The sequence below is a fragment of the Panthera leo genome, chromosome B2 (assembly GCF_018350215.1).
Source record: "Panthera leo isolate Ple1 chromosome B2, P.leo_Ple1_pat1.1, whole genome shotgun sequence".
Taxonomy (NCBI): Eukaryota; Metazoa; Chordata; class Mammalia; order Carnivora; family Felidae; genus Panthera; species Panthera leo.
This window is the reverse complement of record NC_056683.1, coordinates 97,150,564-97,176,655: the sequence shown is the minus strand read 5'-3', so window position 1 is coordinate 97,176,655 and position 26,092 is coordinate 97,150,564. Positions and strand designations below refer to the sequence as shown.

At 37.3% G+C, this 26,092-nt stretch overlaps 1 protein-coding gene across 4 annotated transcripts in view; it reads right to left on the bottom strand.

Annotated features, from left to right (window-relative positions):
* AFG1L (AFG1 like ATPase) overlaps window positions 1–26,092 on the bottom strand; it is a 197,396-nt gene that overhangs the window by 43,514 nt on the left and 127,790 nt on the right. For all 4 annotated transcript variants that reach the window (XM_042939500.1, XM_042939501.1, XM_042939502.1 and 1 more), the window contains exon 9: window positions 14,230–14,312. In XM_042939500.1, the coding sequence (XP_042795434.1) occupies window positions 14,230–14,312 (83 nt within the window). The remainder of the gene's footprint in view (window positions 1–14,229; window positions 14,313–26,092) is intronic.

Sequence of the window (26,092 nt, the reverse complement as noted above, 5' to 3'; positions counted from 1 at the left end):
CATAAAATTTAAACACCATTTTTAAGGGGTGCCTGGGTGGCTCGGTTGATTGAGAGTCCGACTCTTGATTTCGGCTCACGTCATGATCCCAGGGTCACGGGATGGAGCCCTGTGTCAGGCTCCATGCTGAGTGTGGAGTCTGCTTAAGATTCTGTCTGTCTGTCTGTCTGTCTGTCTCTCTCTCTCCCTCCCTCCCTTCCTCTCTCCCTATCCCCCATTCACACTCTTTCTCTCTGAAATTAAAAAACAATTATTTTTAAAAACACTAAGATCTCTTGACTTTTTTAAGTAGGAAATTTCAAGAACATAACATTATTATAAAATTTCCCACCAGAGAAAATGACTTTAACCTCAAAATAGGAAAAGAAAGGTACTTATAATGGAGAAAAACTGGAGTAATGGGAATGAGTCTACGACTCCATCTTACCTAACAATCTATCCTCAAAAATACAACCATGCCTGTGAAGCTCCAAAGAAGGAACAGGATCAGACAGTTTTCAAAAAATTAAGTGTTTGGGACACAAGACCTAATGTTGGCAATAGGTATATTCAGAAAACAAATGTACAAAAAATACTCAAGGATCTACGTTATACATAACTACAAACAGTGATTAAAATCAGACCTAAGTTATAAACATAATTAAAAGATATTCTACCCTAACCAGTCAAATTTGAAGAAGGTATAATACCTGGTAGTCAACAGCAGTTGCATGGAAAAGCTGCAGCCTAAAGATAGCACTAAATTAAATGATTTTTTTCAGCGTAAAAGGGAAGCTAAATTCAGAGTTTTCTTTCAGGGCTACAAGAATATCATGTCACATAGCAAGGAAGAAAACTTTCTCTTCAGCTTCGTGTAGTTCAATTTTAACCACAAAGTGCCATGTCTTAAGAAAGAGTGACGGGTTGGGGCACCTGGATGGCTTAGTAGGTTAAGCATCCGACTCTTGATTTCGGCTCAGGTCATGATTTCACGGTTTGTGAGTTCAAGTTCTGCATCAGGCTCCGTGCTGACACTGCAGAGCCTGCTTGAGACTCATTCTCTCTCATTCTCTCTCTCTCTCTCTCTCTCTCTTTCTCTCTCTCCCTCTCTGCCACTCCCCTGCTCATGTTGTCTCTCTATGTCAAAATAAATAAAAACTTAATAAATAAATAAACAAATAAATAAAAGAGTGACTTGAGTAGCATGAAAATGATCAGGAGAAAATGCAGAAATTAAACTCAGGTGCTATGAATTGTATCTCTCCGGTAAAACAGACACATAAGCTCCTACAACTGAGTAGGGATAAAGAATTTAAGTGACTTCCTTCAATTCTAGGTAATTGCCCCACCAGTGGGATGTTACTGTATGCCAGCGTTTGGGGCAAATAGGATGCAAAACAGAAAATCTGCCCACAGATAATCAAAAGTCAGAGAATTAGTCATTTCTGAAGAAAAAGCGAAGTCATTCTTTTCAGATGATTTTTTTTTAGGGGGGGGGGTGGAGTGTACACAGGGCCCAAGCAGAGCCCAGACTATTTTTCCTTTGTTCTATAACGCCCTGGTAAAATCCACCCATTTCATTGCTTCTGTCACTGTTTGTTAAGCGTGGAAACTGCAGTGCAGGGGCAGGTTTCTACTTTGTGCTAAGTAGTACTGCTGTGTCTTTAAGTCAGAAAAGCCCTGGAATCGACCACTGTTTCATTGCCAGAAAATCTGGCATGAACTCCTACAGGAAACCTGTGAGTACAGTACCCTGGATTAAAAGCCTGATTGCTTTGGAAGTATGAGAACCATGATTTATTTTTCCATATTAAATTAGTAAACAGAAAGGAAAGTAATCAGTCATTCCAATTTTAAGAAAATTTCTATAGCGGAAATCAGGCATTCAACAAAAAACTTGGAGAAATAGAACATGTCAAAAAAGACCTTATTATTGCTGGATCATTTGAAATTCTCAACTAAAATTCCAAAAGAAGTGGAGGTTTCTAGAAGAGGGTCACACATGAATTTAAATGGAAATTAATTTCTTCAAGAACCTCCCACTTCATTAGGATTGACTCAGAGGAACAGAATGCTACCCACACTTTGCCCCTTTATCCCCTTTTTAAAATCAACAGCTTGTTAGGGTATCAACAAGTAGAATAGGGTTGGCTTTCCTTGGTCCCTCTCTCTCCATGTTCTCTATTCCAGAGAGCCAAAGTTGATTCAACGAGGGAGAAATTTCCCCTTCCTCTTAGAGTTCTTGTGCCAAACTTCCCTGGCAGTGAGCCTTCTCACTCTACTGATTCCTTGTGTATTCATGCTGTACAGCTCTTTGTGCTCTTACCAAACATAATCTGGGGCTGGAGGCAGGTCTAAGATTAAGTTGGTTTATATTTGCCTTAATATAAAACAGACTTGGTTGCATTTCAAATCCTGTAGGTTTGTTTTACATAACGGAATCAGTTGTTAGAATGGATTTTGTCCTAGTATTTATCTTCTCAATCACTCAAAGGCTTAATTGACTGTTCAGAGATCCATTTCAATCTCTAAATTTCCCACCATTCTCAATCACCTGGAGAGTAACTTACCTGGTTCCATTAATCTTGACCTGTGTCTAACGCAGAAAGTGGGACCTAGCACCTTTCGCTCTCAAATTCCAGACCTTGACCCCCTCTTCTCAGCCCCCAACTCCATATAAAATTTCTACTAAATCTAAATATTGCATTTCCCCACAAATAAGTCTGTGGTGTAACATGCAGACCTGCAACTTGGTAGATACAATAATATTTCCTTTTCATAAAATTTAAGAAAAGCTAGAATGACTGAAGATTACAAAAATAAATTAAAAACGAGGAAGAAGCTAAGGAGCAAAAAGCTCTGACTCCTCTTCAGGAGAAGAAAACGGTCCTATCCATCTGGGAAAGGGAGGACAAGGGAGTTTTTTTAACAGTTAAAAAAGTACACAGCAAGGAACTAAAGACCAAGGACTTTTGCCAGATCAACTTTCCTAATGTTGAAGACTGACCTTTATACACATGTAATCTATTTGAAGATGAAATAAAAAAGAATATAAGAATTCTATGGAAATCTAAGAACTTTATTCTGTACTTTTACAGGTATAAGCAAACATATAATTTACTCGTGTACACATTGTGTATATAGCTTATTTACACTTTACTAGATGAAGACAGCCATGTAGTTGAATACTTTGTCAGTGTGTTTAGCTGGAAATGGTGGGCCAGCTCTATTCTGGTCCTGTCTGGCCTGCGGAAAATAAACACTGTGATATGCTATTGTCAAATTACCATTCAATAAAAGCATGGAAGATAAAAGTTATGCTGAGCTGACTGATGGAATCTGATACCGAAGTCTATACAAGATGAGTTTCTTTTGCGGCTATACCACTTTTTAGGAGGTATTTCAAATATTTCCAAATCTTTGAAATTGTTAATTCAGTACTCCCTAAGTTAATAAAAGATTAATAAATATTTAAGTGCACATCTAAATTATGTCCAAAAGGACAATTTTGTGATTTTAACAGACATAATAGCCTACCTATGTCCTACAGGATATAAAGCAGAAAGTTGTTGTTACTTACTAACATACAATTATAAGTTTATAATGTCACAGAGCCTTACTTATTCATAAAATATCAATAGGGGTTCTTATAAGAAAGATATTGTACATCTACTTTTGAGAACCAACTATATTCCTCCACCATAGAGCACTTTTTCCTACAGGTGGCCTGAGAATACAGACTTATTACCATTATTGGCCTTTTAATCTCAAAACATATAGTAGCATACAATGCTTCATTTTGAATTTGAGACATTTCAGTTTGATGAAACTTTATACTTCTCAGAGATAAATAGCTCTTCACTAAAAGAAATACAAAAAAAATAGTGAAGAAAATAAAAGATTAAAATTTACACTAAAAATATTCACTTAATGTAAAAACAGTAAAAGGAAGAACCAACAAAGAAAAAAGGCATGAAACATAAAGTAAAAGAGCAAGTGTAAATCCAACTATATCAATAATACTATAACTTGTGAATGGATTAAACAATTCAGTTGAAAGGCAGAGACTATGCATGAATAAAAAGCAAGATCCAACAATATATTGTCTATATGAGGTATGCTTTAGGTTTCAATATGCAACTAGGTTGAAAGTAAAAACACAAGGAAAAAAAAAACGTATCAACACAAAGAGCAACCACTACTAACATTAGACAACACAGAATTTTTTTATTTTTTTTTTAACATTTATTTTATTTTTGAGACAGAGAGAGACAGAGCATGAACGGGGGAGGGGCAGAGAGAGAGGGAGACACAGAATCGGAAGCAGGCTCCAGGCTCTGAGCCATCAGCCCAGAGCCCGACGTGGGGCTCGAACTCACGGACCGTGAGATCGTGACCTGAGCTGAAGTCGGACGCTTAACCGACTGAGCCACCCAGGTGCCCCCAGACAACACAGACTTTAAAACAAAAAATGTGATTTGAGATTAAAAGGGAATTTCATAATGATAAACTTCAATACATAAGGATAAATATAACAATTACAAACATACGTACCTAACAACTGAGCCCCAAAATACATGAGGCAAAAACTGACATAAGTGAAGGGAGAAATAGACAATGTAGCATAATAGTTGGGAGACTTGAATATCCAACTTTTTTTTCAACTTTTTAATTAAGATTTTATTTTTAAGTAATCTCTACACCCAATGTGGGGCTTGAACTTACAACCCCAAGACCAAGAGTCACATGATGTACAGAGTGGGCCAGCCTGGCACTCCCAACTTTCAATAAGAATACAACAATTAAGGAGAAGATCAAAGGAAATATAAAACTTAGAATACAACTGGGGTGCCTAGGTGGCTCAGTCAGTTAAGTGTCCAACTTTGGCCTAGGTCGTCATCTTGCAGTTTGTGAGTTCGAGCCCCGTGTCAGGCTCTGTGGTGACAGTTCAGAGCCTGGAGCCTGCTTCAGATTCAGTGTGTGTGTCTCTCTCTGTCCCTCCTCTGTTCATCTCCTCTCTCTCTCTCTCTCTCTCTCTCAAAAATAAACATAAAAAAAAAGAAAAACTTAGAATACAATATACACTAACTAAACCTAACATACATCTATACAAACAATCCACTCAATTACAGCAGAATACACATTATTCTCAAGTGTATATGGCACATTCTGAAGGAAAGATCATATCCTAGCCCATAAAGCAAGGCTTAATAATTAAAAAAGGTTAAATTAGGGGCACCTGGGTGGCCCAGTCAATTAAGTGTCGGACTTCAGCTCAGGTCACAATCTCACGGTTCATGGGTTCGAGCCCTGCATCAGGCTCTGTGCTGACAGCTCAGAGCCTGGAGCCTGCTTTCCATTCTGTGTCTCCCTCTCTCTCTGCCCCTCCCCTTCTCACACTCTGTCTCTCTCTCATGGCAATAAACATTTTAAAAAATGTTTTAATTAGAAAAAAAGAGATTAAATTATATGAAGTATGTTTTTCAATCACAATGGAGTAAATTAGAAATAACAGAAAGGTATTTTGGAATCACAAATATATGAAAATTAAACTGTACACTCCTAAATGAAACAAGTGGGGAAAAGAAACAGAAATCAAAAAGAAATTAGAAAATACTTTGGGGGCGCCTGGGTGGCTCAGTTGGTTAAGTGTCTGACTTACTCTAAACTCTGAAGCAACCACAAAAAAAAAACAAGCTAATATAAGATATAAAATGGAATCTTAAAAATAAAACAAGTCAGAAAAAGAGGTAAATGGGAAGAACAGAAAAAATAAATGGCATATTTAAACCCAACCATAGCAATAATCACATTAAATGTAAATGGTTTAAACAACCTCATTAAAGGAAGAGAATGTCAGGGCACCTGTGTGGCTCAGTCAAGCATGTGACTATCGGTTTTGGTTCAGATCATGATCTCACAGGTTTGTGAGATCAAACCCCACATTGGGCTCTGTACTGACAGCATGGAGCCTGCTGGGGATTCTCTCTCTCTCTCTCTCTCTCTCTCTCTCTCTCTCTCTCCCTCTCTGCCCCTGCCCCCCTTGTGCTCTCTCTTTCTCCAAAATAAACATTAAAAAAAGAAAGAGAATGTCAGATTACATAAAAAATAAATTCCCTACCATGTATTGCTTACAAGAAACCATTTTAAGTATAATGAGACAGATAGGTTGCAAGACAAGGATGGGAAAAGATAGATCACATAAATGCTAATTTTAAAAAGCTGAAGTGGCTACACTGATACTAAGCATAGACTTCAGAGCAAGATTTATAGAATAGGCAATCAACTGCTGGTGGGAATGCAAACTGGTGCAGCCACTCTGGAAAACAGTATGGAGTTTCCTCAAAAAGGTAAAAATAAAACTACCCTATGACCCAGCAATTGCATTACTAGGTATTTATCCAAAGGATACAGGAGTGTTGATTTGAAGGGGCATATGCACCCCAGTGTTTATCGTAGCACTATCAACAATAGCCAAAGTACAGAAAGAGCCCAAATGTCCATAGACTGATGAATGGATAAATACCTACACACACACACACACACACACACACACACACACACACACACACAATGGAATATTACTCAGCAATCAAAAAGAATGAAATCTTGCCATTTGCAACAATGTGGATGGAACTAGAGTGTAATATGCTAAGCGAAATAAATCAGAGAAAGACAAACATAAGATTTCACTCATATGTGGAATTAAAGAAACAAAACAGATGACCATGGGGGAAGGGAAGCAAAAACAAGATAAAAAAAAGAGAGGGAGGCAAACTATAAGAGACTCTTAAATACAGAGAACAAACCGAGGGTTGCTGGTGGGGTGTTGTGTGAGAGGATGGGATAGGATAAATGGATGAGAGGCATTAAGCAGGGCACTTGTTGGGATGAGCACTGGGTCTTAAATGTAAGTGATGAATCACTAAATTCTATTCCTGAAATCATAGTTACATATATGTTAACTAACTTGGATTAAAAAAAATCCTAATGTTATCATCTTTGTGGATGTTATATTTAGTATATATTACAGTAACTACTTTAATTGCTCTTGATGCTTTTTAAAACTAATAAATTAAAAAACATAAGTCAAAAAGAAACAAAAAACAAAAAAGAATTAGTTAGAATGGAGCACCAAATGTTGTATGAAGTGTTGAATCACTATATTGTACACCTGAAACTAATATTACACTGTATGTTAACTGGAATTTAAGTAAAAACTTTAAAAAAATAAAAAGAAGGGGGAAGGAGAAAAACAAAGAAAAGAAAAGGCAATCAACGTATGTATAGAAAAATCATCAAATGTTTGAAAGCTAAACAACACATTTTAAAACAATCCATGGGTCAAAGAATAAATCACAAGGGAAAACAGGACATACTGAAATGTATGACATGCAATTAATATAGTACTCAGAAGAAAATTTATAGCATTAAAATGCTATATAAAAAGAGCAGGGGGTGCCTGGGTGGCTCAGTTGGTTAAGCAGTCAACTCTTGATTTTGGTTCAGGTCATGATCTCAAGGTTCATACGATGAAGCCCTCCATAAGGCTCCGCGCTGACAGTGCGGAGCCTGCTTAGGATTCTTTCTCCCTCTCTCTCCGTCCCTCTCCCGCTCATGCGCATATGCACACTCTCTCTCACTCTCAAAATAAATAATAAAAAACTGAAAAAAAAGGACAAAGTTTTAAAATCAAGGACTTAAATTTCTATCTTTAAAAACTAGAAAAAGAAAAGCAAATTAAATCCAAACTAAGCAGAATAAAATTAATAATAAAGAAAAGTGCCAAAATCAATGAAATAGAAAACAGAAAGCAATGGAGAAAATCAATATAACAAAAGCTGTTTCTTTAGAATCAAAAGAATTAATAAAATTCCTGCCAGTATGATCAGAAAAGATAAGATTCTGTATCTTTAAAAAAAAAAAAACTTTATAATGGAAAATTTCACACATACACACATATAGAGAGAGTAGTATAATAAACTCAACATAAACAATCACCCACTCAACTCATAGCCAATGTTGTTTCATCTAAACCACTTCCCTCCCATAATTCTCTCACCTTGGATTATTCTGAAGCAAATCCCACACACTGTATTATTCTATCTGTAAATATTTTAGTTCATGAATATGATGACCTCATAAGTGTATAAACCGATATGTTCTGTGTTATCATGCTACAAAGGAATAAAGTTTAATCTGTAAACATCAAAAATGTCCCAACCATTTTATTCCCTTCCCCAGGCTTAAGGATTAGCCACATCAACAATCTTAACTCCATGAAGGTAGTTTAACTGCCAGAGGGAGAAATTCTGTTCCTTACCCTTTAAGGAACAGATTTCGGGAAGGCCTAGTGTCTGGTCTTGATGAAGGATTAGAAACTGAGCTTTGATTCACACTGATTGACAGTGAACATTCAGGCATATCCTAGAGTTTGCACGTGGTCGCTGTACCTGGTGAGCAGCCTTGTACAATAGCCAGAGTCTCCACAACAGTCAGGATTCACCAGGAGGGTGTAAGCCTCCCTGCTTCCCCGCCACCCCCCTCCCCCCACCTACCAACCCAAGAATGACAAAGGTGACCTGATGGGAACTTTGTCCTTGTCAGCCCCTGGGCCCTCACGTGTCAGAAAAAACTTACAACTTCAAATGAGAATATGCTATGTCATCCTCTGTTTTTGTGCAACTATCACCACATGGATATGTTTCTGTAGCCTTTGCCACTAAACAAATGTTATATTCTTGAACTATGTAGTGTTTTCCCTTCAATACTATCAATACTCCATTGTGACACCATGAAAACTAGTGTCAGAAGTAGGAATAATATGAATGTAGAAGACTCTTAAAAGACACGTGAAGAGTATTCAGGGAACTAAAGGGAAAAGAATACAGTGGGCCCATATCTGGCACTGGACTATAAAAACTTACAGATGATGAGAGAAAAACTGTTTCAAAGAGGGATGTACACAGCCTGCTATTGGGACTCTGGGCAGTCAGGTACATGAAACTGAAATTACAGTCTAAAAGGAAAGGAGCTAGACTTAACAGTTTTTACATTGTTTCTATTGGCAGATGTTTTAGAGGGTCTTCAGTGGGAATTGGAACAGGAAATGACTGGGTTGGTACTCTAACCTGGTAAGAAAAACTAAGACTGACGCTGTAAATTCCAATGTCCGGGACAGAGACACCTGGAATGGTAATGATGGGGAATGAGGAGAAGGTCCCAGGATGTCCTAGAGACTGTGAAGTAGACGGTGGCAACTTCCCAGACAGAAGAGAGCTCTCTGCCAAAATTGTAGGCATGAAAAGATATGACAACAGAGCTAAGAAATGTTTTCAGTTTTCACTGATCTGGTTCTCTCAGTTGAGGGAAGAATGTGTGTAGGGACTATCACAGGCAAGAAATATGAAGTTTTTAATCGCAGGGAAGTATGTTTTAACATGTGTGAGCACCAGTCTTTGTTTTCACGGACCCTTCTCCCTCAAACAGAGCTGTAACCTTAAAGCTGTGTGGTTTGGGGCGGCAAACTCTTTTTTTTTTTTAATGTTCAAAATATATTCTCAAAAATTATTTTCTATTTGGGATAAATATTTCCCAAGCGGGAGATTAAGAGTACTTGAGTCATGAAATGTCTATTGGTAAAAGAAGAAACTTCTTTTCGAACTAGGTTCAAAAGAAAGATAAATACATGTACTATATTAAGCCAGGTAAAAAATATGTGAATATTTGGGCTTTGCCTAAAAGTTGTAACATATTTTTCATCATTTCAATATGATCCATAGCTCCCATAAACATGAAAGTGAGATGGTTTTGAGACAATTTAATTAAAATATTAAATAAGTGAATAATGTGGTTAGATATAATTTCTAGAAGTGGTGGATGATTTGGTGGATAGGAGCCAAAAGAAATGAAGGGAGAAAGCCTAGCTTCTTTAAGGTTAAAACTCTGGTTAATGTCCCCTATTGGGAGAAACGGTCCTCCACGGGTCTCTCACTCACCTGTACATTTTGCTAAGCACACCAAGAATGCGAGGCTCTGAACATATCTCAAGGTTGTGTTTGGCACGAGAAACCTTAAGAAATGAGGCAATGTCTCCCTTGACACAAAAAACAGGCTTGCTTACTTCTGGCTATAACATGGTATGTTCTCCAAGCTCAGAGTTCCTCTACTATAATACAGTTCACTGCCTAAACAGGTATTTATCTGGGCCCTTGGCAAAATTCCCCATTCTCCCCACAATGGGACTACAGGGCAAGGAGGGCACTAACCAACACACAACATGCTCTCTATGACAAGGGCAGTAAAATCCTTTGTCTCTGAACCGGCCTCTAGTATCTTCTGTCAGCATCCATGAAACCATACCAGGCAAACGTATTAGCCGTTAAGTAGGATGAAATCAAATTCCAGACCTGTTACTTTCTCCCCACCCCTTTTGGTTCAGTTTAGAGTCTTCCACTGAGGCCATGGCCTCTGTGCTGGGGGTGGGGTGTTTGTACGTGACTGTGACAAAGATACGATGTTTGAATAGGAACCCACTCGCCACTCCCAACCCTAGTTTCTTCAACAGACTTAGAAAAAAGAATCTATACTACTCAGTTCCTGAATGAAAAAAGCAAAAGAGAGAAAGAATGAGGGAGTCGAACATGATCTGACCTTCTCTAGCCATGAAAAACCGTTAACTACTCACAGAAGTGACAGCAAAATAGCCTGGGGCAGCATCCCATGTACCCCTCGGCAGTGGTGTTTCCTGTCTGAAAAGAGATGCTCGTTGCATATAAAAAATGATAACCTCACTGTCACTAGCTCTTAAGCAGAGAGCTAATCTGAAGCACTAAAATTCTCTGGAAGGCACGGGATAGGGCCACCCTTGGTAAATACCAGGCAGTTCAAAAACATTACTGGCCTAAGCCCCCACCCAAATACAAACAGGAAGCCCAATGCTTAGTCGACCTGTTTGGATTTTGGCAGACCATATTCCACACATGGGATTCTTATTGAGCCCAATCCACCAAGTAACCAGGAAGAGAATGGCTTTGTGCTCATCTCTGAGGTAAGCATGCAATTCTCACACAATGAAAACTTGGGACAACGACAGGTGTTTTAATTTCTGCAAAAGTTCATATATCTGGACTCAAGCTTCCTATCATTTGTAACTTGCTAAATTTAAAGTTTCTGAGTTTATTTTATAGAAGATTAAAAACTTCTTTGGATGGGTCCAAAACATCTGGAACTTATTTATAAAGGTACTGGAAGATTTCTACATTTAATGTGATATAAAACTACAACTGAAATAGATTACATACAAACACATAATGTCTTACAGGAATTAGTTCTTGTGTAACCCAGACTTTTTATGAACCATAAAAAGTGTTCCATGTCAGGGGTGCCTGGGGGGCTCAGTCCGTTAAGCATCTGACTCTTGGTTTCAGCTCAGGTCATGATCTCATGATTCGTGACCTTGAGCCCCCGACGGGATCTGCGCTGACAGAGCGGGGCCTGCTTGGTATTTTGTCTCCCTCTCTCTCTCTCTCTGCCCCTCCCCCGCTTGTTCTCTATATTTCTATCAAAATAAATAAAAAATAAACTTAAAGACATATATATTAAAAAGTGTTCCATGTCAACTTTTGGGATAGTTTTTAAAATCTCTGGTAATTCTTGGTATTATTTGGATTGTGTTTGAGGACATTTTGAATCAGCTTTTTGAAAGTTAGACTAATAAAATACTGAATTAATGAATATTTCTATTCAATTAAAAATTATATATAGGATTTTGCTTGTATGAAATTCTGAGACAGTGCTTGGTGTTCCCCTGGAGGGAAGCTAGAATTCTGTTTTTCTTTTTTGGCAGTTGGGGGGCCAGTGAGATTGACAGAGGAGGAGTCTGAACTTGCATATATAGGAATGAGTACCAGATGTTCAGAGAGAGGGTAATAAAGAGAAACACATGCTATAATAGGACAATATATAGCATGGTACATTAAAAAGCTGCTATGTGGGAACTAATTTGGATGTAAATTTTAAAAAATTAAAAATAAAATTAAAAATAAGGAAAAGAACGAAAGAGAAAAAAAAGAAAAAAAAGAATAAAAAAAGAAAATTAAAAAAACCTGTTATGTGGGAAATTAATAAGTTTCCCTATAAGAACAAGATCAAAAGTGGGACGCCTGGGTGGCTTAGGCGGTTGAGCATCCCACTTTGGCTCAGGTCATGATCTCACAGCTTATAGGTTCGAGTCCCATGTCAGGCTCTGTGTTGACAGGCTCAGAGCCTAGAGCTTGTTTCGGATTCTGTGTCTCCCTCTCTCTCTGCCCTTTCCCCACTCATGCTCTCTCTGTCTCTCAAAAATAAACATTTAAAAAAATTTTTTTTAATTAAAAGCAAAAAGGAACAAGATCAAAAGAAACCTAATTAAATCAGAAATGTTAACATGACCCTAGGAAATTTTCTTTTACTCTGTCATGAAAGAAGTACTACATAAGGGCTCATGTGAAACAATATAAATTACATACCCAGCACCCTGTCTTGGTATCTAATATTATTCTCCCACTTCTGAGATGATTTTAATTCCTGATTCTCCTCAGGAACACATATCTGCCTTACCCTCTGAGTGAGGTGTGCCTCTAGACTCTTTATTTTTGGTTATCAGATTATGGTGAAGCCCTTTTGATAATAAATGCATGAACAAAATCTACCTTCCCTGAGGATTAAATTAATTTATATATTTTTAAGAAAGTTGATCCAGAGTTTCATTCCTGGACTCTGAGACATTGTTAGATATTGTTTTCCTCCAATGTATGTTTTAAGTACAAACCTGAATTTCATTGTGTTAAAACTGTATTTCATCAGGAAAAGGAAGAGGCAGCCTTAGAGAGAAGGTCAGAGAGAAAATGGCCACGCTCCAAATAAAAGCAGCTTTCCACCTCCTGTCAATTCCACCAAGACCTCTCTAGCATAAACAAATTTCATGATTTAGACTCTTACCTAAGGAATTTCCCATTAGGAAAATGCTTTAATTCTTCCACATAAGGATACATTTTGTAGGAAAACAGGGAACAAGGATTACCTCCTTTGAAAAAGAATGCAGAGAATAATACGATACTAATTTCTAAGTACCACACAATCTGGAATATCACGAAATAGATAGCAAGGAATTGGGGAAAGATTGCAAATATCAGAAGAATTTAAAAACCAGAAAACACAAACATGAAAGAAACAGAGGGGGAAAAAGGTCCAAGTTAAAGCAGAAAAAAAGTGCTGTAAGAATTTTTAAAAATTATAAAGTACTTTAAAGACAAAGTACTTAAGGGCACATGAAGAACCTCCTATAATAATCATCAGAATCTGAATAATAAACTGAAATAGTTCCCCTCGGTACACTGTAAAGTATGCAATTTTAATTATGTGATTTTTCCAGCTAATTTCTACTTCAAAAACAGTAAAGTACTTCTGCTTACAAGGTGGCAGAGACAAGAACTTTTCTGAACCTCTCATATACACATTGTCATCAAAATTTAAATGAGGAGAAACATGCCTTTGAGTTAAATCACAATTAGCCCTCAGACAGATCTGTTTTTTGGAAACCCACTGTGTGCCAAACACTGGTGGCCTGCACTAAACAACAGTTTATGTTTGTAAAGCACTTGTCCCTTTTCAGGTTCTCACAAATGACATTTTAAAACCAAGTATTTGTTTTCCAGCATTAATAGCACATGCTGAATGCATCTATTATTATAAATTGCCCCTACTCAGGAAAGTCTTAGTTTTCAAAAGATAAAATATATTCTGATTTTACTTGTGTATATATGTTTTACATAGTTGTGCATGGAAGTCAATCAACAATGATAAATACAAACAGATTGTCCAACAAAATAAAACAACAATTTTTGGGGAAAAGAAATGGCACATTTGTCAGGAGATATCCACAAATAATTAATTACTTTCACACAATAAAGATGTTCTCTTAATACCAGAGTCTCATAAGAGGATTCTCATTACTTCCTAACCATCTGTCATCACTCCTCCCCAAAAAACTAATTAGGGTTTCATCCAATCACACATTATAAATCATGCAAATGTGGATGGCAAAAAACACAGTTTAAAGAAGTTAACATTATAACATTTTCTATTTTAAAAATCATGGGCTTCAGAACTAGCCTTTCAGGCTTTAATAATTACCCTGCTTATTTTTCTCATCTTTTCCTGATTAATTATTAGATAATAAATTTAGAAAATTGAACTTAAGAAACTTACAGATAGTAGAGTTTTCCTGCAGCAGGAAGTTCCCTTTTCCGGTAATCTATCCCAGAATCTAGCTGGACAGTCTTACAGTATTCCTACAATCCAAACACATAAATATCTTCTTAAACAAGTGGTGCTTTAGAATTATGATCTCTCTGCTATCCTTTTCCTTTCTTAAAATTTAAAAAAATTTTCCTCAATAAAACAATGAGTTTAGGACAAAACAATATAAGTCATGGAAGATTCATAAAAATTGAATATTAAGTATATATCAAGCCCCCAAAAAATCAGTTCAAGAAAGTTAAGATTTGCAGCATGCCTTTCTGAAAGTTTGCTAAAACAGTGCTATCAGCAAACTCCCCACATAACTGCATTCCATTAAAAAAATTTGATTTTTTAATTAAAAATTTTTTATAATTTTATTTTTTTTAATTTAAAAAATTTGTTTAGGTTATTTATTTTTGATACAGAGACAGCATGCGCACAAGTTGGGAAGGGGCAGAGAGAGAGGGAGACAAAGAATCTGAAGCCGGTTCCAGGCTCTGAGCTGTCAGCACAGTGCCCAACGTGGGGCTTGAACTCATGGATCATGACCTTAGCTGAAATCAGACACTTAACCGACTGAGCCACCCAGGCGCCCCTCATTAAAAATTTTTAAATCCCAATTTCTGTTACCAGGAAATAAGGAGCTACAGGCTATCAAAAAGAATAACTCATAGGTCTCTAGCACCACAAAGGGAGAGAGTTGGGCCAGAACATTAGTATCCACAATTTAAAGCAAATGATCATATTAAAGTGATGCTGTATGTATACCTGACCTTCACTTCCAAATGACTGCCACCGCCCTTGTCCCTTATTAGTCCCCTTTCCAGTCATCAATGTCATTAGAGTGCTTTCCAGTAGACACCTTCCTTCACCCTGAGTCCCATTCTTCTATTCTCCCTATTCTTTCCTTTCCATTACCCCAGGTTGCAAATGTGCATGGAAACTCATCACACACACACACACACACACACACACACACACACACACACCCTGAAACTCCTACTCTAGAAGCTTATGAACTTTTGCTACACCTAGCTTGGTCAACTGGCTTTCTTTTAAGGGGTAAGAGGGGACAAATATATATTTTATACACACACACACACACACACACACACACACACACACACACTCCAGTAGAACAATGGTGAGCAAGGGTTTTCAGAACAAATCAAGAAACATTTCCACGTTGAACTTTTTGTTTTCATCCAAAATGAAAACTGCTCTATGAAAATTCATGAGGAAAAAATCATATTTTAACAACTTCATTACTTTTACTAGTGAAAAACTGCTTTTTGGGGGCCAAGGTAATTGTGGCAAACTGTATTTTCCAAAGATGGCTGCAACTGTCTCTCCATCCCAAAATATTGGGATGTTGATATTCCAACCATCAAGAAGTGGGGGCTATGCTCCCCATCCCCTGAATCTTGTGACTATGATAAGATGATGCTATGCAATAATATCTGATGTGACCTTCAAGGCAGCTTCTTCCTTGTTAGCTGGGACACTTGCTCTGGAACCCTGACCTGCTAGGTAAGCATCAAACTACCTGAAGGCAAGCATGCCAGAGAGAGCTTATAGCAGCCCATACAGAGACGCGACCTGGAGAGACCCTGAGAGGACAGGAAGACAGAGGTGTCTGATCCAGCTGTTCCAGTTGTCACTATGGTACTAAAGGAGCCAGAATTGCCAGCTGAGCCTTTCTCAAATCCCTGATCCACGGAAACCAGGAAAGATAATGAAGCAATATTATCTTAAGCCTCTAGGTTTTTCAGTCATTAGTTACACAGCAGTAGATAATCACAACAGTCATATCTGGGCACGCTGGAAATGTAGCAACATTCTTCTTCTCTGAAATTGCATCCTGGGTTGAACTGCTATCCAAGAGCTGAGGGCTGTTTATCATCAGCACTATAGGCAAGAGATTGTACACAGTGGTAATGAGAATACATTTCTCCTCCTCCTATGCTGCAGCTGCTAAGTGGCTCAAGAGAGTAAGATAGGGTAATCAACAATCCCCCTGGGACTGAGGGGCTTCCCCAAGACTGATAGGCTTTTCTGGATGCAGGACTTTGGGTGCTAACACCAGGACAGTCCTGGTCACCTTAGGAATAACCCAGAAATCTGAGCTAGAAGGCTGGAGTATTTTGATTTATAAGTTAGCAACTGTGAATTTGTTTAGGGATTATTTTATGTCCACAAGAAGAAGGTATTCCTCTGGGGAAGTCTTCAAAGCTGAGCTTTTGAACTCTACCCGTAGCGAACAAGCCCTGACCCTAACAAAGTCATACCACCCTACAATGCTAGACTCATGCAGCCAGTTGGCCTCCCCACACAGACATCCCTAACTTGCCATTCCAAGTTGCTCAAATCCACTCCCCAGGTCTCACTCTCAGGACTCAAGCCCCATAACCAGAAAGGAATATGGTATTGACAAATACTTGGACTCTCCTCTTGCCTCAGATGGCTTCTCAACTTTCAGTAATGTGCTAAACTTGGGAAAACAGACACTTCCTCTCCTTGCCCATCCTGCAATTGTGGGGGTTCAGCCATCCAGTACAAAGAGGAGACAACTTGTTTAGGTAGCACTTCATTCTCTGTCTCTCTGAAGGAAATCTGTCCTGTTTTAAGGGCCAGGTTTTCATAAGCCACCTGTACCGCAGGCAATATAATAAATAGTACTGCAATGTGTTCATGTAAGTATATTTACCGAGGTTCTCTATTCCTTTTAAACCACAATTTATCTTCCATGACCCAATACTCCTAATTCAGCCAAAATTTTCCTTCTTTTTTTTTCTATTAAAAAAATAAGGACTAATGGAAGTTACACAAGCTTCAGTTTCTCTTTCTGGGTAACTAACTTCTCTCTCATATGAGTGATTAAGCCCTACCGAATGATTGCATTTGTACATTCACTAATCACCACCGAGGAATACCTAATCAGCAGCAAAAGAACTACAACCAAAGCCCTTAGATTTTAGCTCTTAATTGTCTGACAAATACTAACACTCCATTTATATTTTTAAAGAAAAATAAGCCTCAAATTTTCAGATTTTATTCACTTAAGCTAAGTTCTTCAAAACACTTTGCAGAAGGAGGGTGAAAGCTAAGCAGTTTCCCTGTTAGTGAATCTAGTCAAAAGGGCAAGATCTAATTTCCTAATTTCCAGGGATATTTACAAGACCTGTGACCTCTTATCACCATCTATTTGAAATGAATAAAATTAATCAGCTACCAAAAGAAATTTATTTTAAAATAGTTTGTATATTTACATATACAAAGGACAAATACAATTATACAATCTAAAAATGCAATTAGGAAATTTGGAGAGGAAGTGGAGGGAGGTTAACATACCCATGGGAGCATGTGCATGAGTGAAAGGCCTTGACTTTGCAAAGAAAAATGTACTACTCAAAAACCGTATTCTAGCGGTTTGCATTTTCCTCAAGAGCTATTGTGTATATTTTTAGCAACTGCGAATAATACCATCAGAAAAACAGGCATCCCGCAAAATAACTTTATAAAGCTACTACTGTGGCTTTTCCCTTCCAAATTGGCACAAAAGAACAATAAACATTGTGGAGAAAAGCCTTAAAAACCACAATATATCAACCTCATAAGCAAAAATTGAAATAATAAAGATTTGCCCACCTTAAATACTCTTTACTATAAAAGTAATATTGCTTATTATGGAAAATTTGGAAAAAGAGTAAAATCATATAAGTCAAAGTTTTACATCTTATCTAAGTGATTATATTAAATAGAAAATTAAAAGATACACATTATTGAAGTTTTTCTTGACAATATTGGACTGATTGGCTTTATAAATTTTTAATAAGTAAGAATAAGTAAGTACTACAAGAAAAAATGGCTGAGGCCTTTCTACTTCCAGGAATAACTAAGATCTGTCTTTTTACTTAAGGCTTTAAAACTATATCTTTTTAAGCTAAAAAAAGTGATCCGTGCTCATTGTAAAACATTCAAATATTAAAGTGTAAAAGCAAAAATAAAAGTCTATCATCCGCTTCTCAGAAAAAAGTTTGCTTATAGCATATATCCTTCAAGTTTTTTATACACGTATAGAGATGATGACAGAGAAATTAGGATCATATTTATATACACAGTTGTAAGCTTAATTCTTTCTGATAACTTAAAAGTTGTATGAGAGAAATAACTAGATTTAAATACAGGAAAGCTACACTGAATATGGTACTATCTTGTTTGCCAAGAATACAATTCTGTAAGTAAATGACAAGTAAGAGTACAAGACAGATATTGAACCAAAACAAAGGGAGGGGCGTGGGAGACTAGCTGGGTGTACCAAAAAAAAAAAAAAAAAAAAGGAGGGGGAGTGGGAGTCTAGGTGGGGGTATCTTTTTTTGAGGCAGGTATACATTCAAATATGTATGCTGAAGTATGTATACATTCTAAGATATCTGCTTCAATCTCATTTAAAATAATCATGTGTTACCACTTTTAAGTTTAAGCAATGATATATAAAAGTTCAGTACATAATAGGGGTGGCTCAGTCATTTGAGTGTCCAACTTCAGCTCAGGTCAGGTCATGATCTCACTGTTCGTGATTTCAAGCCCCACATCGGGCTCACCGCTGTCAGCGCAGAGCCTGCTTCAGATCATCTGTGCCCCTCTCTCTGTGCCCCTCCCCTGCTCAGATCTCTCTTGAAAATAAATACACATTTTAAATAATTCAGTACATAATAACCTTGAACATATTTTTAAGCTTCTTATAATGTAAGTATAACACAAGTACAAAAACGTACACAAGTGGGGTGCTGTATGGCTCAGTCAGTTAACCGTCCAACCCTTGATTTCAGCTCAGGTCATAATCTCACAGTTCATGAGTTCGAGGCCCACATCGGGCTTTGCGCTGACAGCACATGGAGCCTGCTTGGGATTCTCTCTCTTCTCTCTCTCTGCTCCTCCCCCTGCTTGTGCTTACCCATGCGCTTTCTCTCTTTCTCAAAATAAATAAACTTAAAAAACATAAATGTCCAGCTCAATCAAGAAACAGAACATGACTAGAACCTCGGGAGTCCCCCTGGTATCTATCTTCTTCTACTTCTTCAAAGGTAACCGGTACTCTGATTGTAGCAACATAGAATTTTGCCTGTTTTGGGAGCTTTATGTAAGTAGAAGCACCCAGGATGTATTCTTTTGTGATTGGGTTCTTCATGTGTTTGAGATTCATCCACCCATATGTTGTGTATAGCTGTAGTTTGATCAGTTTTTCATATCCACCATGTGAAGAAGCCACAATTCATTGACTCATTCCATTGGTGACAGACATGTGGGCTGTTTCTAGTTATTAGCTCTTTCAAATAACGCAGCCACGAGTATTCTTCGCACATGATTTTTGGTGCACATGTGCACATGTTCCTGTTGGATATATACCTAGAAGAGTAACTGCTTGACCACAGGGTAAGTCTGCTCAGCTGTAGTGAACCCTGTCAGTGTTCCGAGGTGACTGTACAACCTATACTCCCACCAGTAGTGTATGAGCATTCCTAAGTAAGTGTTTGCTACTTGTATGAAGCAATACAATTGATTTTTGAATATTGACCTTATATCCAGCAATCTTGGAAATTCAATTATTAATGTAATATTTTTTGTATATTGATTTTTCAAGATGATACTAAAGATGTCCCACATATGTTACAAATACGCCACACTGTTTTGTAGCACAAAAAAATACACTTATGGTTTATCAAGTCCCCTGAAAATTCAATATTCACTTTGGATGAACCTAACAAACACTGAAACACCACTTCCATGGTGACTGAAAGTACAATAATGAACAAGCTTTTGCTCTGATAGCTTGGTAACAACACTCCAGCTGGTCTTAGGTTTAACTTGCTTCAAGTTAACACACTCCTTGCTTGCTGACTTAAAGCCCTTGAACTGTAACACAACTAATTTACTTTCTTTGAGATTTGCAGACCACTGGCCTTGAGGAATGAAGGATCAGAATGTTCCCAGGCCATAGAGGCCAGCAAGACTCCTTGAAGCCTCCTTGGCTTTCTGATCAGCCCAGTAATCTTTCAGCAAAACATTTTTTTTTTCTTTTTAAGGTCATATAATGACTTTACTCACCTCCCTTTGTGTATCTGAAGACCTTTCCCTCCTTTGCAGAAATAACAGAATACTCTTGCACAACCACCTCCAGGTACCAAGGAACCAGACCTTGTACAATCACTCCTGGGCACCAAAGAACCAGACCTTCTTGCACAATCACCCCTGGGCATCAAGGAACCAGAACGTCTTACACAACCTCTGAGTACCAAGATAACTCTGTAGGTGGCATCATCAAGTCTGCATCAAGAAATGTTACAGATCACTGTACTCCCTTAACAGATTAAACCCCTTTAAAAATCTCTGGGCCAAGCAGAAACCTTGGAGTTGGCCTTTGGACAAGAGTCTGCCTTCTCCCCAGGTGGCCAGGCTCCTGAATAAAGTTCATATTCCTTTCCAGTCAAAACTCATCTCTTGGGTAGTGGCCTTTTGAGTGACAGGTAGCTGAACTTGGGTTTCGGTACCAGAACCAGGATTCAAACCCAAGCGTTCTGGCTCCAGTGTTCACATTCTTAATTACTTTGCTATATTGCCTCCATACCCGGGATATGTTCAAGCAACCAGGTCTCTTACTTGGAAATACAAGGCAATGCAAAATTCACATGGGCTTATTGGAAAGTCCTTGCAGTGCTCTGTCCCTTGCTTGGAAAAGTCCTACCTCTCCTGCCTTCTGATTATATGCTAACCAAGTAAGGCTTAGTCTTGATGGCTATCTTGAGAAGCAGCTTTGTTGCAATGAACAGATTCATTTACTTATTATAACCATACCCCATACAAAAATGATATGGAGCAGCTTTTCAGAAACTTTGTCCAGTTATATTATACTGCACATAAAAAACTGGAAGTTTTCTTTTAATGACTGAGGTAATAGAAATAGGTTTTGGTTTCAAGTCTGCAACTTCTGAGATAAGGATCATGTCTGTTGTTCATCATTGTGTCCCTAGCACCTAGCACAGTACGTGGTACATAGTACATAGTAAATGCTCAGTTAATATTAATCAACTGAACAAATCATTAGCAAACATCTATATGCAAAGGTTAGGTACAAGTCAATATTGTTAGAAACTACAGGAAAAAGCCAACCAGCACAGTCCCTTTCCTAAGGAGCTTTTATGACAAAATGAGAACTGACTTAGCAGAATTCTTGCTAAAACTAGACTCAACAAAGACTGACATGGACAGGGTTGAGGCCTTAGAGACAAGAAAGAGGGTTCTGAGGAGGCTAACTAAAGTATGGTCAAGGAGAAAGTCTCTGTCAGAACTCAGCTTAGACAGAAAATTTAGCCAAGGAGTTGTATCTTCCTCCAAATAAGAACTTCATCCCGAGGCAGGGTTTCTTCAATGACAGAGATGAAACTGAGAATATATCCACATTCATAAAACAAAAGTCCTGAACTATGCTGATTAGGCTGATTATGCCTACTACAATCAACTCATGAGGCTTGGGGAATGACACAAGCTAACCAATGCTAAGTGGCAGGGAAGATGGGAATACTCTAACTGGTAGGCCAGTGGTTCTCAACACTGGCTGTATATTAGCTTTAGCTGGGAATTAGAAAGTACCAATATCCATGTCACATTCCCAGACATTTTTGCAGAGGAGGGCTTAGGTTGGCTGATTTTGTCTGTTTTATTTTAAGCTCCTCAGGTCATTCTAATGGGCAACCAGGGTTGAGAACCACTGGCTTAGACTAATCTGGCCCCACCTCCAATTGGTCCCATCCAAATCACATTGCTGCTACACAGCACAAGAGAGGTGGAATGAATTTAGGAGAAACAACCACGATGACCATCATAGGTGGTAAGTAAAGCCATAAGACCACCCAGAGTTGGTGTTTGCGATCCTAGAATCACAGAGTCAGAGATTGGTAGCATTGATTTCTTTCTTGTTTATGTGTGGACAAAATGAGATGAAAAAGAAATCACCATTACTTTGCAATGTGGGTAAAGACATAAAAGCATATGAGTTGTCAAGAGCTATTTCAGCAACGGAAATGAATAGAATACTAAGTAAACAAAGGACTGATAAAGCTTAATGTAGGTTGGAGAAATATTCTAAAATTGGAGTAGTTTGATTAAATGAAGAGGATTTGGAATACATTTCCCTAGGGAAAATAAAAAATATGAGAATGTGCAGAAAGGATAGAAAAAGACCTGAGTGATGAGATGGCCCATCAGAGGCCCTACAGACTGGCCCATCAGAGGACTCCAACATCTCAAACTAAATGACCCTAAGTTTATAGAGTTAAGTTTTCAACTCACACCTCATACTGTTAATGAAACTACAGGTCTGGAGACCACGTGCTCCTCACCACTACACATATCTCCTGTGTTCAGAAAAAGACATAGAACAAAAGTCCAAAAATTCCACAACCCTTAAGTATTTTGGCCATTATGATTTTGCAATAATGATACTGACTCAATATATGTACAAGCAACATCCAGTAAAATTCTCAGTTATCACACATTAAATCCACATGATTTCTTGTCATTTATTTATTCATACCCTGCTGTGTCCTAGAAGGATTAGTGTAGCTTCTTTTTAAAAAATCATCTTACTATTTGTATATTCAATTTCACCATTTAATTTTCAATGTTAGCTAATATACAAGTTAAGTGTAATTTGACAAAACCTAATAAAGCTTTAATTGCACAGAACCTTTGACCTAGAAATTCTATTTCTAGGAAACTATCCTACAAAAACATTGACTCTTGTGACTAAAAATGTATTTGTAAACAGGTTTTTTTAACATTATTTGAAAAGAAACACAATAAACGTTAGTATACAAAAATTGCAGATTAGATTAGAAATGATAGTGCAGCCATTAACAGAAATACAAAGCAGTCATTTAAAAGAAAAAGGTAGAATTATATCTGATATAAAAAGTTCTTCAGGATATCTACAAGGTATAAAAAGCACAACTTAGATTTAGATAAAACTATTACTCCACTAATTTACAACAAAACTATATGCTTAGGCATACATAAAGATATGTATGCATATAAATGTACAGAAAAGTACTTGAGAAGATACGTATTTTCTTTCAGCTTTATTGAGATATAATTGACATATAACATTTGTAAGGTTAAGATGTACAACTGATAAACTTAACATATTGCAAAACGATTACCACAGTAGCATTGGCTAACACCGTATCACCTTACATAATTACCATTTCTTTTTTTTTATGGCAAGAACTTAGCAACATTCAAGCACTGTTAACTATATTCACCATGCTGTGCATTAGATCCCAAAACTTAGTCATCTTACAACTGAAACTTTGTACCCATCTCCCCATTTCCCCCACTCCCCAGCTCTTGGCAACCACCAATCTACTCTCTGTCTCTATGAGTTCAGCTTTTTAAGATCCACATGTAAGAGATATCATACGGTATCTGTCTTTCTTGGACTTATTTCACCTAACATAATGCCCTCAAGGTCCATCTATTTTGTCACAAATGACAGAATTTCCTTCTTACGGCCAAAAAATATTCCATTGTATGTATATACCTCATCTTTATCCATTCATCCATTGATGGACACTTAGGTTGTTTCTACATCTTGGCTGTTGTGAACAATGCTGCAAAGAACATGGAAGTACAGATATCTATTCAAGATAGTGATTTCATTTCTTTTGGATGTATACTCAGAAGTGGGATTGCTGGATCATATGCTAGCCTTATTTTCAATGTTTTAAGGAACTTCTATACTGTTTTCCCTAGTGGCTGCATCAATTTACAGTCCCACCAATAGTGCACAGGGTTTCTTTTTCTCCATATCCTCCCCAACACTTATCTCTTGTCTTTTTGAAGGTAGCCATTCTAACAGATGTGAGGTGACATCTCATTGTGGTTTTGATTTGCATTTTCCTGATGATTAGTGCTGCTGAACATCTTTTCATGTACCCACAGCCATTTGTATGTCTTCTTTGGCAAAATATCTACTTGGTTCCTCTGCCCATTTTTTGAAGTCTCCTACTATTATTGTATTGTTGTCTCCCTTCAGACTGTTAGTATTTGCTTAATATATTTAGGTGCTCTGATGTTGGGTGCATATATGATTGTTATGCCTTCTTGATGAATTGACCCTTTTATTATTATATAGTGGTCTTCTTTAACTCTTGTTGCAATTTTTGACTTAAAGTCTATCTCCTCTGATGTAAGTATAGCAATCCCTGCTCATTTTTGGTTTCTACTTCCATGGAATATCTTTTTCCATCTCTTCACTTTGAGCCTACATGTCCTTAATGCTATGTGCTTGTAGCCAGCATATAGTTAGGTCTTGCTTTTTTGTTCTTGTTTTTAATCCGTCCAGATTCTCTACGTCTTTAGAGAATTTAATCCATTTATATTTAGAATAATTATTGATAGATAAGAACATACTAAGGCCATCTTATTAATTATATTAATAACAGCTCTGGCTGTTTTGTAGTTTCCTTGTTCCTTTCTTTCTCTCTTGTTGCCCTCCTCTGTAAACAAATAATTTTCCATAGCGGAATAATTTTCCAGGCGTTGATTTCCTTCCCTTTATCTTTAGTGTATCTACTGCAGGTCTTTGTTTTGTGGTTACCGTGAGACTTACATAAAAAATCTTATAAACAGTGCATTTTACACTGGTAACAACTTAACCTCAATCTCATATAAAAACTCTATCCTTTATACTTACCTTTCTTTTTTGTTTTTGTGTCACAATTTAACACAACTTTTATATTGTGTATTAATTAACAAATTACTATAGGTATAGTTATTTTTTTTAGGTATAGTTATTTTTAATACTCTTGACATTTAGCCCTTATACCAGATTTAAGTGGCTAACATACTGCCACCTTACAAAATTAGACTATTTTGAATTTGACTACATTCTTACCTTTACCAATGTATTATATATTTACATATTTTCATGTTACTAATTACTGTTCTTTCACTTCAGTTTGAAGAACTTCTTATAACATAAGGCAGGTCTAGTCATAATGAACTCCCTCAGCTTTTGTCTGGATAAGTGTTTACCTATACTTTATTTCTGAAGGATAACTTTGCTGAATAGAGTATTCTTGACTGGCAGGTGTTTTGTTTTTTTTTAATTTAAGCTATATTTGAATATATCATCCCACTCTCTTCTGGTCTGTAAGGTTTCTGCTCAGAAATCTGATAGCCTTATGGTGTGCTAGTAACAAATTTCTTTTTCTCTTGCTGCTTTTGAAATTCTTTGTCTCTGACTTTTGACAGTTTTATTGTAATGTATCTTGGAGAAGATGCTTTGGGTTTGTTTGATGACCTCTAATTTTCATGAAGTTGGATATCGAAATGTCTCCCCAGATTTGCAAAGTTCTCCACCATTATTTCTTTAAATAAACTTTCTGTCCCCTTTCCCTCTTTTCTCTTTCTAGAACCGTAATAATTCACAGATTGTTTCTTCTGATGAGATCCCATAGTTTATGTAGGTTTTCTTCATTCTTTTTCAGTCTTCTTCCTCTGTTCTGTTCTGACTGGATGATTATAAAGTTCCTGTCTTCAATCTCACTGATTCTTTCATCTACTTAAGTCTGATATTGATCTTTTTTTTCACCTCATTCATTGTATTCTTCAGCTTCAGATTTTCTATTTGGTTCTTTTTTAAAAAATATTTATTTGCGGGAGAGCACAAATGGAGGAGGGGCAACAAGAGGGGGAGACAGAGGATTTGAAGCAGGCTCTGCACTGACAGGATGACAGCAGTAAGCCTGAATTGTAGCTCAAACTCACA